This window comes from Amia ocellicauda, chromosome 2 (genome assembly GCF_036373705.1).
Source record: "Amia ocellicauda isolate fAmiCal2 chromosome 2, fAmiCal2.hap1, whole genome shotgun sequence".
Classification (NCBI taxonomy): Eukaryota; Metazoa; Chordata; class Actinopteri; order Amiiformes; family Amiidae; genus Amia; species Amia ocellicauda.
Genome location: NC_089851.1, coordinates 39,301,158 through 39,315,497, shown reverse-complemented (window position 1 = coordinate 39,315,497; position 14,340 = coordinate 39,301,158). Strand labels below are relative to the sequence as shown.

Genomic DNA, 14,340 nt, shown 5'->3' with positions numbered 1-14,340 from the left:
GCGCTGGGCGATTTTTCATAACACAAACTGACCTGAGGAAAATTACCTTAAAAGCTTACCTATTTCAAAAGCTGTGTTGCAACATGGAAATGTTTGGATTATTCCTTGTTACCATGGTTTAATTTGTAATGAAAAAGCTATCAGCTTTTACTGTTATCAATAATAAATAAACTTATCTATCGAGAGAGGAGAGAGAATTAGTTAAAGTTACTGGACTCTAGAGGTTAAAGACATACAGATGAAGGGCTACAGCTCAAAAAACGACCTGTAACAAATTATTTTATTTAAACTCTTTGTGTAGATCAATCCTATGATTTAGTTACCAATATAGGACTAGTAGTTCATTAAGTATTTGTAATGTATATTATTAATGTATTAAATATTTGTAATGTATTGAAACCTAGTAATAGGGTAGACTGACGCTACGTGATAACAAGTTCAGTTAACTCCACCCTCCAGCCCTACTCGTCTTCTCGGCTCCGAGCCAGCACTAGGGTAAGGAGCAGGGCTGAAAATTCAAGACCTGGTTCAGGGTTGGCTTGACAATATTGCCAATGGGTAACATGTCACATCACAGCCTGGTTCTAGGTCTGGTCAGATAATGGAAAAAGGGGTATTTTGTTCAAATTAAAAAAATTAAAAAAATATATAATTTTGTTCAAATTACAAACAGGTATGCAATGAAACTGGACAGCTTTCTCCATAACATTATTCTCAGTCAGTCATTTTCACAGCTTGTAGCTCACATACATTTGTATGCTGGTTTGTATATTTTCAAATCTTATTAAAATATTATTTAAGATCAACCAAAATTATTTTTTAGTCAATGCTGTTCTCTTCATAACCTCTTTTAATATTTTTTTACTGTTAGGCTGAAATCTGATGCATTCATTTTGAATTAGGCTAAATACTTTTTCTGGTTTTACATGATCACAAATTTAAATCCATCACATTATTACCATAGAAAAAATGATTTAAAAATAAGTATTAGGAGATTAAAATTATGTATTTGTATGGAAAGCAAACAGCAGAAAACATATACAGATGTACTATATTTCTCCTGGAAGATGTGTATAAGTATTTTAATTTCTGTACATTAGCATTATGATGCTTTTCTGCTAACCATTATTTATACAAGAGGAGTATATAACCAAGCTAAGAATTAGTTTACAAATCTGTAATGCTATTGATAGTTAGAGCTCACAGATAAGCAGATACACCAAATCCCTTGGATAAATGTCTCAAAGAAAGCATCAGTTACATCACTGTGTGACACACTAAACCAACAAAGCACAATTATAATGCTTGATCATTCTAATGAGTGCATAGTATTTTCAGATGCTGTGATAGGTCAAGTTTAAAAAGGTGCCTCTCTGATTGGATATTGCTTTTGTATTTTTTAACCCTAACGAATGCAGTGTGACAAATTTGGATAATGTATATATTTTTTTGACATATGCATCACATTGGACTCTTAAGGATTTCATAGCTTTCAAGGGTTCAGACAAAAAATAAATTACAATTTTGATTTGACTTTTAACATCAAGTAAAGGACAAAGTGGTACTAACTATGGTAGCAAATGTACCAATGTTCTTACTACAGAGTTTATTTATAACTTTTAATGAAATTAAATAAAAATAAGAATTGGAATGAAAAAAACAAGCCCTCATTAACATAAATAGAATAAGCCTTAAGCTGCCGCAAAATCATGCACAACTTATTTTAATGTAATGCCATTACTAATGGAAAAGCACAGCTATTTATAGTGCCCACATAACCATTACATAAGTATAATCCTATTTTCTGAGAGCTTCACTCCCACAGATTGGACAAATGTCTGCTGGGTAGCGAGTGTGAGTGTGAGTATGTGGGAATGATAAAAGTTCAGGTACATGATTCAGGTCATGCATGAAATGTGTGTGAAAGGGGAGCTGGAAAATAAAACTGAACAGACAGAAAACACACTGTTATGTTAAAGGTGAAACTGGGAATATAACTGCAAATGCATAGTTATAATGCATTAGTAAATACAGTACATTTAACACTATAGGCTAAAAGGAAGGCTTAGGTAAACTAGCAAATTATAAAAATACAGTTAAAAAGAAAAAGATAAAAGGACAGCAAAATCCTGAATACTGCATTTTGGGTTTATTCAAGTCTATACAAAGCACAGACTCATAACATTAAACTACAATCACTGGCTATTATTTCTGACTGGATGTGAAAAAGATGATGTGTTAAAAAAAGTGAATTAGTTACTTTAAATAAGAAACATGGAATTGATACAGTACTAAATGCACATAAAAAAAAAAAGATGAGACATTGACTACAGTGCGTCATATATATATATATATATATATATATACACACTCACCTAAAGGATTATTAGGAACACCTGTTCAATTTCTCATTAATGCAATTATCTAACCGACCAATCACATGGCAGTTGCTTCAATGCATTTAGGGGTGTGGTCCTGGTCAAGACAATCTCCTGAACTCCAAACTGAATGTCTGAATGGGAAAGAAAGGTGATTTAAGCAATTTTGAGCGTGGCATGGTTGTTGGTGCCAGACGGGCCGGTCTGAGTATTTCACAATCTGCTCAGTTACTGGGATTTTCACGCACAACCATTTCTAGGGTTTACAAAGAATGGTGTGAAAAGGGAAAAACATCCAGTATGCGGCAGTCCTGTGGGCGAAAATGCCTTGTTGATGCTAGAGGTCAGAGGAGAATGGGCCGACTGATTCAAGCTGATAGAAGAGCAACTTTGACTGAAATAACCACTCGTTACAACCAAGGTATGCAGCAAAGCATTTGTGAAGCCACAACACGTACAACCTTGAGGCGGATGGGCTACAACAGCAGAAGACCCCACCGGGTACCACTCATCTCCACTACAAATAGGAAAAAGAGGCTACAATTTGCACAAGCTCAGCAAAATTGGACAGTTGAAGACTGGAAAAATGTTGCCTGGTCTGATGAGTCTCGATTTCTGTTGAGACATTCAGATGGTAGAGTCAGAATTTGGCGTAAACAGAATGAGAACATGGATCCATCATGCCTTGTTACCACTGTGCAGGCTGGTGGTGGTGGTGTAATGGTGTGGGGGATGTTTTCTTGGCACACTTTAGACCCCTTAGTGCCAATTGGGCATCGTTTAAATGCCACGGCCTACCTGAGCTTTGTTTCTGACCATGTCCATCCCTTTATGACCACCATGTACCCATCCTCTGATGGCTACTTCCAGCAGGATAATGCACCATGTCACAAAGGTTGAATCATTTCAAATTGGTTTCTTGAACATGACAATGAGTTCACTGTACTAAACTGGCCTCCACAGTCACCAGATCTCAACCCAATAGAGCATCTTTGGGATGTGGTGGAACGGGAGCTTCGTGCCCTGGATGTGCATCCCACAAATCTCCATCAACTGCAAGATGCTATCCTATCAATATGGGCCAACATTTCTAAAGAATGCTTTCAGCACCTTGTTGAATCAATGCAACGTAGAATTAAGGCAGTTCTGAAGGCGAAAGGGGGTCAAACACAGTATTAGTATGGTGTTCCTAATAATCCTTTAGGTGAGTGTATATATATATATATATATATATATATATACACTATAGGTTTAAGCAAAAATCTAACAGGGATTAAGGATCAAAGATTGTGGAAGATATTGAGGTATAATTATAAATTAATATTTTCCTATTTTAAAATGAGAGTTCATAGGGATGTTATCAGTCTTTTTCCTGAAGCCGTTTGACAGGTTTTAACAATATTAATTCACATTGACCGGGCATTAAATTAAGCACTATGAACAACAGGTTGCTTCCATTATGAAATGCATGTGACAGCTCAGTCTTTTTAATTACACAGATCTTTCCAAGCCTTAAAAGACAAGTAGAGTAGTTTGAATTTAATAATACAATCTCCAATCTGGAGAAAATAACTAATAAAAGGTTTCCTGGCATTCTCCATGAAATGCATATCTACATGACATTCTATCTTCCATAGTTTCAACAACAATTTCCTGAAAAACACTGTAGGTGGAATACTAAATACTCAGCTACAATACCTAAAGATAAGCAAGTAAACCCTGCTTTACAACGAACAAACAAAATATAAAATGGTATGGAACATACAGGACTGTAATATAGGCTACAAAAAGAAATGTGCTCTTGACAAGGTATATACTGTACTTCACACTGAGTAGTCTCACAGTTGTAACGTTTAGTATGGGATCAGCCCAGATCATACATAGCTTCGGGTGTTCATTTCCGTTAATGGCTATTTACTTTTCATTATTAAAACATAACTGTGCAGTCTATACACACTGTTGTGAAGGGAAATGGAATTCTGGCAAATATTCTGTATTGTTTTCAGAGACAGACTCCGTGCCATAATGGATCAACACAATATTGAAAGCAGCAGGAACAATAGCATATTTACAGCGCATCATTTAAACTAAATAAATTGTTAAATTTCATGTTTTTTGTTTAATAAAAACTGTAGTAAAATTATTTTACAGTAATACAAAAATACAAAACACAACAACTAAATACACTATATCGGCATCTGCACGAATGTAACGCTTTAAAATCCGCATTCAACACATGGGGATTTCCGTTTGCACATCCATCATCTGCAATATGTAATTTCTAATATCCCCCAACCGTAGCTGGAATGCTACTTTTCATGAAGATTAACTTATTATTAACTGCCGGCAGAAGAGTGCTTCTATTGCCTTAAGAGTTACTTCGCTAAAAAGCAACTGGATTGGAGAAGTTGCGTGAGTTTGTGCACAGATACAGCTGCATCCATGACGGGAAATACAGTGTCCTGAAACAGATCAAGAAAGGGCCCTGGAAGCGAAGTGGATGCACAGTTCTTTCTTACTTAAAAAAAGCCTGGCAGCAACAATAAATGTCTCCAGATTTACATGCAATATGGATGTTGCTGTGTAAATAAATATGGAAACCAATGCCCTGAATTCTGGTTATGTTGCTGCTCACACTAAAGAACAAGAAAGTTAAAGAGTGGCGAATGGAAATGTTCCCCATCTTAAGGGAGATTTTGGAAGAATCTCCCCACCTCGCCATTTCTAAAGCTGTGTCCCAGCCCCAGGACGTAAACACTGAGTGTTGTCTAAATTAATAAACGAAGATGGCGGGAGGTCTCTTCTGCCTCTGCTGTTGAGCACAAAACTAAAGTGTGTGGTATGTGTATTGAACACACACACCATATTATTAAATTGCGGTTATTAACTACAATTTAAGACAATGTAGTTATGGCTAGGTCAGACAGGTGCCACTTATTTCATCTGCAACTTCACAAGTGCAATTTATTTAAAGTATTCTGAAATTAAATTCTTAATTGCTATATGACAAAGCCTTGGTAATGTTCAGAAGGTGGATGTATGGCAGCCTTCCCATTAACAGGATGCTTTTGTAGGTGTATTATTTTCCCTCATTCCTTGCAACAGTTTTGCTCTTGGTGAGGTAGTATCCTATTCTAGAATGGTGATTGAACATCTTCCACACCGGCACCAAGTGACTCCTTTCTCTATGTCTCTTTCCTGGAGAAACTGACAGAAAACATCATTATGAGATGGGTTCCTTCCAATTAATATTCATGTGTCAAAAAGATCACAAGCTAGACTTAAGGTGTCCGAGTCTATACAATGCACAGCCAAACTGCTCAGCATGAATAGCTTACTTGACTAAACAGCAATTCTAGTGGTAAAATTAGTAACTCAACTCAGCACTGCCTTGGTTTATAGTGCCATAGAAAGCATTTGAGAGATTTTGAATTGTTTTCATCCTTATTATTATGATCATAATTATTATGATTACTCTCTAGAATTCATTATCCTATTGTGGTAATTCACAGATTTGTGTTGGTTAGACTTAATTAGTTCAGTCTGAAAATAATACCTCTATTTAAACAGTAACACCACAGGACGGTAGAGTGTAACACCACAGGCACAAGAGTCAGTAATTGTCAATATTTGTCACAAGCAGAAAAGCGTGCGGTGGTTTCAGCTTCAAATGTATTAAAAGACAAGCTGAACACAATGTTTACCCTTTAAATGTTCTGCAAAATAAAACTGGTGTGCAGAAATTAAAATATAAAATGAACTTAGGACCCAATAAAATACCTCTCCATAAAGAGTGTTTTCATAAATTAAAGTGGAGGGAGATTATTTGGTTGCAAATGTACCTGAGCCACACCTAGTCCATGTAAAATTTAAAGGTGTGGTTAGGTGTGGCCTAAACATTACTCTCAATTAATAAAAATAACCCCCAGCTGTGCCCTTGAGTTTAGTAATGATGCTGATACACATTCTGTATTATCCTTAAAGGAAAAACTTATTGCACCTTGTAGACTTCACAAATGCACCCTGTAACTTCAAACTTTCTCATTAAGCTTTCAAAGAAAATATAGTGTCAACCTCAATATAAAAAAAAGGACTTCTTGTTTTCAATGTGTATTCGTTTTTCTAAGATTTCCAAGTCCAATCCTCTCAAAATATTTAGGTTATATAACGTTGTACTCTGAAATGCCTAAGTTGTGATGTCTTGAGACAACTTCAATCAAAACTTTGTGTTCCCCAGGCTATAATGTTCCTCATTAAAAAAAGTGATGGTACACCAGTGGTATGCAAGAAATAAAAAAATAAAAATTCAGAATGCACAATGCAACAAAGAATTTGTGCCAGTGCCACATACAGATGTTTGGATACATTTTGTGTTAATTCATTTGTAGGCTAGCTATCACCTTGAACATAGAAAATATGGAATTCTATCAGTTACCGCTTGAAGTGAAAAACTTAATATTGCAGACCCCTGATATTACTGCCAATTTCACAATTTCACTATAATTGGTGTATGGGGATATGTGTTGTTACTGTTTGACACTGAAGCAGGTGCTAGCAGGAATAATGCGGGGGTATCTGTGGCAACCAAACTTGGTTTTGAGTAGAGAAATATAGCCTAGTAAAATTTTACAAAAATCTTTTTATTTATTTATTGTATTTCTTGGCAAGAATAAAGATGCTATCGTTCCTGCTGCTTTCATGATTGTGCAGATACAGAATATAATGACAGTGTCTGAAACAGAATATGCCCCAGAATTCCACTTCCCTATGCGGTGTATATAGGCTGTGCACAATGTTGTATAATAACAAGTAAATAGTCATAAACAGAACTGAACTCCTTAAGTTATGTATCATTAGGTCTGATCATCCTCAAAAGCTATTAAATGCATACGTGTTATTTATTATGATCAGCCTATTATTTTTCATTCTGATATCTACTACTAAGTCAAGGCTGGTTGAATGACAGCTACAAACAATACACTTGAAACAGATTACATGAATTATCTGCAGAGGTTGCCTATATTTAGCAATTGAAAAAGGTGCAGTTGCCAATTTCAACAGCTCGCCTGTACACGTCTTTTCTGAAGACCGTCAAAATCCGTGCAGTCAAGCAGTCCCTTTCAAGGATTGTTTTAGATCACAAGCTAAGGCAATGATAATCAACTGTTTTTGAAAGGATCCCCGAAATTAGAAAATTATAGGTCTGTGTTCAGAGATCTAAATAATGTTACAGCTATGAGACTAATAACTGTCCATTATATACTTGGTCGACAGTAATTGTCTTTTTGTAGCCTGTGTAGTCTGTGCAGTCAGAGCCCCAGCTCAGATTTGTGACATTGGTGACCACGAAGTTGCAAAATTCTGTCTATTTGCAAATACGGTGTTCCTTAGACAGTAGAGCACAAATGTATTAGAAAAAATTAACAGATTGAAGTTCAAAATATTATTTTTTATGAAAGAAAGTAATAAACTAAACCAGTAGTACAAGAAGAGGAAAACTAGTTAGTCAGAGATACTAATATTCTATGTACTTTAGGGATTTAGGGTCTTCATTAAATAATTAATATGAATGTTAATATTGTTAGTCTGACACAAATATCTAATTTCGTTATTATTTTGAGAATCCTAATGGCTTTATCTAATGGCTAAAAATATAGTTATAGTTCTGTGTAGGTTGGGATGTCATTGGTGATCTTTCGAATTCCCATAAGATATTGTTGCTTTCACTTTAGATATAGATATATCCTAGTCTATGCAAATCTGTCTACTATGAACTATTGTTAAATTTAGATTCAAGACAGCTAACAGCAGAAGAATGAATATCTTTAAATGCAGTGTGAATAAATTAAAACAACTCACAATTATCAGTTACATTAATTCTCATTAATTTCTGAAGTTGAGAAAATTATGAATATAGAATGTTTAATACTTATTGATTTACTTTGTGATACGTGCTGCAGTTCCAAGGCTTGTGGAAGGTTTTTCTGCAGTTCTTCAAACTGTTAGGTGTCTGTTTGAAGAATGCATTGCAATTAAAGTTCTTTAGTTGCTGACTCGTCTTCATTTATCAGTGGAAGCATACTGGAATGCCAAGAATGTTACCACAATTATCAAGCCTTTCCAGATTAAAGAGAAAGGTACCAACCACCTGAATACATTACATACAAGCCCATGCAATACCTAAATTAAAGCAGAAATGGGTCCTTTTTTGGTAGCTGGTTGCAGATCTATGCATTTAATACATTTTATGCATAGATACATTTTAGAACTCAATGATCCCTTGCTCAATTAACAGACGAAATTTCAGATGCCTTACACATAAACCTACACTTCAAATAACTCAATTTTGAATGACATAATGGTACATCTTAAATGTAGCCTACTACATACATTATTTTGTTGAGGAGATGAAAACCCCACTGATCTCATTTCATTTTTTCCCCTCCATCTCGCAACAAACTGGATGCTACTGCAGGAAACCTATGACTGTGTAAATCTTCCCCCAGATAAAAATAAATATTTCCCCAAAAGCACAGCAGATGGCAGCAGTAAATTAACACAAAATAATTTAATTGCAGAAACAGATCATTTTCTACAGTACGTAATTTCACATGGGTTTGAATCGAACAAAAAAAACAAACGCGCAATTATGTAACAGCGATGTACAAAGTCCATTATTCGGAATGGCTCTTAAATTTTGTATTTGAAGAATTTGAAACTTGACATCACACAGCTGTGACATCCATGAACCACAAATCATATTTCAAATGCAGTTTGTTTTAGAAACAGGGATCATCACTGCCTGTCTGATGAATATCAGTCAAACCTTGAAATATGTTCAACTGCATGGACTTTCTCTGACTTTATGAATGAGGAACAGAGGGGAGCTGGAGGAATTTCTGGTGCTTCAAAATCAAATATAGTTATTCCAGGAGATCCTCCACGGTATCTGTCAGGATGTCTTGTCATGTGAACACTATTTGTGTTGATAATGACAACATGAACATGACCGTTAAATATGAATTCACCCACATACTACATGCACCCAGTAGTGAGTAAATACAATAACTCAGGGAATGTTGGCCGTTGTAAAATCTTAGGAGAATTAAGATCACAAATCGGGTTGACAGTTTACATACACACGTTTTTCCTTATTTACTAAATGTACATATAAAAATTACAGTATCATCCTTCCTTTGTAGGAGAAATGCTGTTGTTTAGAACAAAATGTGTGCTTTATTTGAGCCAACGAACACACATACCGTATGGTCTACACGTAGCCTATACCCCCATTTGGAATGGCAAAATGTAGTATGTATGTATATGACTTTGCAACAAGTATTTGGAATAAATATATTCTAGATAGGTAAATACATTCAATTCTATATAAACCTATAAGCCATATAAGGGGACAGACAGCCAACAAACAGGCTGATACTTATTAATAAATAGTAAATAGGAATTTAACAGACCTTTGCTCTCGCTGACAGCGCTGTATAGGTCTATATGCACTGCATTCTAAATGGTCATTACTTATGACTGAACTCGATTGTTACTCAAAATGTGGCTCTGGCAAACACATTTTTCCAATGTAATCCGTTTTGTTCATCTGACGAAAATGAAAATGAAATAATGCAGTTGTATTTTAGATTTTTTTTTTGCAAATATGAGCACAGCACTGGTGAACCATTTTTTTTATGTGGACTAATGTCACCAATTAGTACTTGTTTCTGCATGGATTCCACCCTATGCACTTTGTAGGGCACATTTTAATTAACTGGAAAAAAGCCATGGTACATGGTGCATGGTGCATGGTACCACAGATATCAGTATATAGAGAAATTCTGTAGCCGGGGTGAACTTACCCCTACTGGCGACCAGGGTTCAGATTTCCAACGCAGGACAAATCGTTCACCTCGTGCTTGAAACACGTTCATGTGAATCATCACCTGTGTATTGTTCCGCAAGGCAAATGTGAACACAAGCAGGGCTGAACTCAGGGGTGAATCACCCTGGATTTGCCACGGGTCCACTCAACCCGGGATTCCTAGATGGTGTAGCTTGAAAATAACTAATATCTATCACAGTGAATATGCACCACTGATAAATAAGGAACACTAAAACAAAATAGAAATCAAAAATCCTCAAAGTTCAGATTATTTGAAGTGTAAATGTATCCTGTTATTATGTATATTAAAGAACTTTACATTCTGTTCAGTATACTTAACTCAACTGCAGCTCAGAGTCAAAAACTGAAATAGAAGATCAAAGATTCCAAACAAGAGTAGACCATTCTGTATACTCTCTCATTTGGTTGCTCATAGTTTCATAGTGAATCAAGTGGTTTCTTAAATGATTCCAAGGAGCCTGAACAATGCAGACTAGGACTCTTTTCAACAAAAATGTGACTCTTTGTGTTAGGAAATGTTTTCTGTGCTGACTGTTCCAATACGGTCCAGGTACTTCCATCATTGTTTGGGTTTACCTGCACTTGAATAATCTTTTCCACACTCATACATTCTTCACGATCAAGCAAAAAGGCATCGGGTGGCACATTTTATTGGCAAAGTCAATCACTTTCTCTCATCATAAAATGTAGGAATCGTACTTATCTCTCAAGAGACTTCCGCAATCAAGATCCAATTTAACTGGCTTAATCTTCGTAGTCTAAATGGTATATCGTAAAACACACACACAAAATGCAAGTGCTGGCATCGTCATGACAATGCTTTAATCACAATGCCAAAGCATCATGAGGAACACTGTCAAGACTTTCATGAATATTACTGATCTTATAAAAAGTACCTGGATCATTTTGTCACTATTTTCCAGTAATGTGAACACCTGTATCTAGCCTCATGTTTCTTTACTTTCTCAGATTGAAGAGATTAATTTTTCTTTTAGTCTTTCCAATTATAAAATTCCTATTCTGTGCAGCAGCAATATCCCTCTTTTAGTGTGGTGACCAGAAGTGAACGCAATAGCCCAAGTGAAGTCTAATTAATTAATTAATGCATTGTATACTTTTACCGTTACTTCCTTTACATTCTATACTTGTTTCTATATGCAAGCCTTTTATTGGCCTTTTTTTATAGATTATCCAGATTGTCTACCTCAGCAGAAGTACAGTCAATATTAATTACAATACAGTCATAAGAAATCTATTTAACAATTAAAAATACTTTTTGGCTACAGTCGCCACAGAACAGCTTTGTGTTCACCCTTTCCATTCGCTTTCATGTAACCCAGAACTTATTTATGACTCAGGGGAACCTAAAATTTAGTGAAGTGTCAAATGTAAATTATTAACTCCCAGATTAATGAAAATCTGTGCCATTAAAAAGCAGAAAATGTAATTCAGATATTAAAATTAATGAATTAATTAATATTGGTTAGGTGTTACACAGTAGGGTAACAACCATTTTAAAAATGCATAAAACAATATTTAGTATGTTTAATAAAGGCAAACAAAAATATTACAAATGTGTGCTTCAGAAAACAATGCAGTTAATTTTGTAAAGAATATGCAAACAATATTTGGATTAATTTGTCTTTATTTACGCTTTGCAGGTAGACCTCAATAAATGTTAAAACTAAAAATAGTATGCTGTACAAAACAAACCATGGTGTTGCCATATTTTGATATCCTAGAATAATACTAATAATAACATAATAATATGAAGAATAATAAAACAATGTGAACTGGATGACAGAATATATTGATTGTTATTGTTTTTTTATTCTTTTTCAATATTGATCAATCTAAAGCAGTTGTTAAACTCAACCAGTGTAGAATGATGGGCTTATTTTAGAGCAAACTGTCCTCACTAGAATATATAGCCTATATTGTCATAGAAATTTAGGGCATCATAATTTGTCACCTTTCAGACTTGAGAATCATATCAAAAAGAAAGTGAAAACTATTTCATGTTTACATTTCAGCTGTCCTCCACTCTTATGCATATCTTGGTAGTGGGGGAAAACAAACTGAATTAATTATTTGATGTGGTTTAATATATATATTCATTTAAAGGGGATAACACTTTTATAATAACATTTTTGGTTTTGAAACTAGTCAAGCAAGATTCCATACTGCTACTACATTTAAAACTATATGATTAGGATGATGCATTTTTCCCCCTCTCTCTATGGGAAAAAAACTGTTTTTATGGTGAAAAACACTGCGCACTAGGTTAGTAGCACAGCAACCTACTAAAAATGCACAATCATCTCGTACATATTCTGTACCGGAACGCAGCTCATTGTTTCATCCCTGAAAAGAGCCAGTCCTATGTAAGAGGATGTATAGCCATTTACACACACAGGTGCTCTGATCGGGGGGGTTTGTGTTACACATACAGTTTTAGCCATTGCTTTTAATATACGCAGATGAAACGTGATTGGTACCCGGTATTTCGACTCATCATAATCCATGGAGCCAGGGCATAAACAAGGGGTTGTCAATAAGGAGATGTAATGCAAATGTCATGTTATGAGCCGTCTTCATGTAGTACTAGTTCATAGATTATGTAAAACTGCGGGGATGAGCAAACCACATTTTACACATTTAGGATTGCAAAATAAAGGAAGCTGTAATCGTCTTCATAACGGGTCTAGTTAAGCAAATTCCTAGGATGGCATTTCTTTTGGTAGATCATTTATAATAATTATAATAATAATATTAATAATGGTACTCACCTGTTCCCCGAGGTCGATGGCTATATTTGTGATTGCCAGAGGAATCAGAAAGCGGATGAGAGGCCAGTAATGTGTGAGTGCTGGGAATTTCACCATAATATCGTCGGGATGACAGCACCACATACATCTGCTGCTGGGTACGGAAGGGAAAAACAACAAATACCAATAACACGGCTGATGGTCTCGGTGTTTTCTAGCAGAAATCCAAAAAGATCAGGTCCGTCCCTGCCCTCCTACACAACAACAGCATCAAAAACAATGATCTACCGCAGGGGAAAAGAGGAGGGTCACCAGAATTTTCTGCTGACAGCTTCTCCATTGTTCATCAGTAGAAAAAATAAATACATTAAATGCGACTGGGGAAAAAACAATACGATCTCGCCGCAAAGTCGGGCTCCTGTGGGGGCGGCAGGGGCGGCAGGGAGGCGCTTTTCGGGGCGGCGGGCGGCGCGCGGGGGGCTGTCAGGGAGATTGAGCAGCTCGCGGCTCCACGAGCGCTTTAAGCACCTCTCTCCAGCACGTGGGCCCGGCGCAGCAGCCACGCCTCCGCTGACGTCACCGCGGCGTCACACGCCCGACACGCCGGCGAGACCAGCTTGTTTTCCGAGAGCCATCACGTGTGCTTTACGGAGCCTTGCATCGCTCCGACATGTCCTTCTCTTGTCAGCAATCAAAGCGGATAGCGGCCATTCATTTGGATACAGACAGAGGGACGTCTGCGAAATGGAAACACACTGAGATAACAGATATCGCTTCGATGCAGTGAAGCGTTTCTCTGTCATCCACCATTCGTCAACAAATATGTACTATGCATTTCCCTTACACCTCCTGACTTGAGCTCAGTCGCTGGTTATCGATTAAACTGCTCACCTTTGTGCTACAAGATTATTAATAAACTTAGGTGTTATTGCATGCTTACAATATAGGTCTACCACAGTAAACAAGTGGGCTAGTTTCGAATCTTCAACAAATAATGGCATTAAAGCAATGGGAAAGTAATGTTTTTACCCAAATTGAATAATCCTCAAAACCTAGTTGCCCTGATCTTTTATATAGTAAACATAATTTAAATACATATTTGTAACAAACAATGATCAAAAGAATTGCATTTTGTTTCTCAAATCAATTAAAATACGTAACAGTTTAATACTAACAAGGTACAGAGCAAGGTCATGTTTTATAAATATCAGCGAAGTTTAAAAAAGAAAAATGTTGACATTTCTTCACACCTGGAAGTATTTCAAAATAAAATCCTACAATATGA

The 14,340-nt window shown here is 36.0% G+C and overlaps 1 protein-coding gene across 3 annotated transcripts in view; it reads right to left on the bottom strand.

Annotated features, from left to right (window-relative positions):
• ankhb (ANKH inorganic pyrophosphate transport regulator b) overlaps positions 1 to 14,340 on the bottom strand; it is a 52,778-nt gene that overhangs the window by 31,883 nt on the left and 6,555 nt on the right. For 2 of the 3 annotated variants that reach the window (XM_066723456.1, XM_066723455.1), the window contains exon 3: positions 13,077 to 13,209. The exons of the other annotated variant lie outside the window; for it this stretch is intronic. In XM_066723456.1, coding sequence (XP_066579553.1) covers positions 13,077 to 13,209 — 133 coding nt within the window. The remainder of the gene's footprint in view (positions 1 to 13,076; positions 13,210 to 14,340) is intronic. 3 annotated transcript variants of the gene reach the window in all.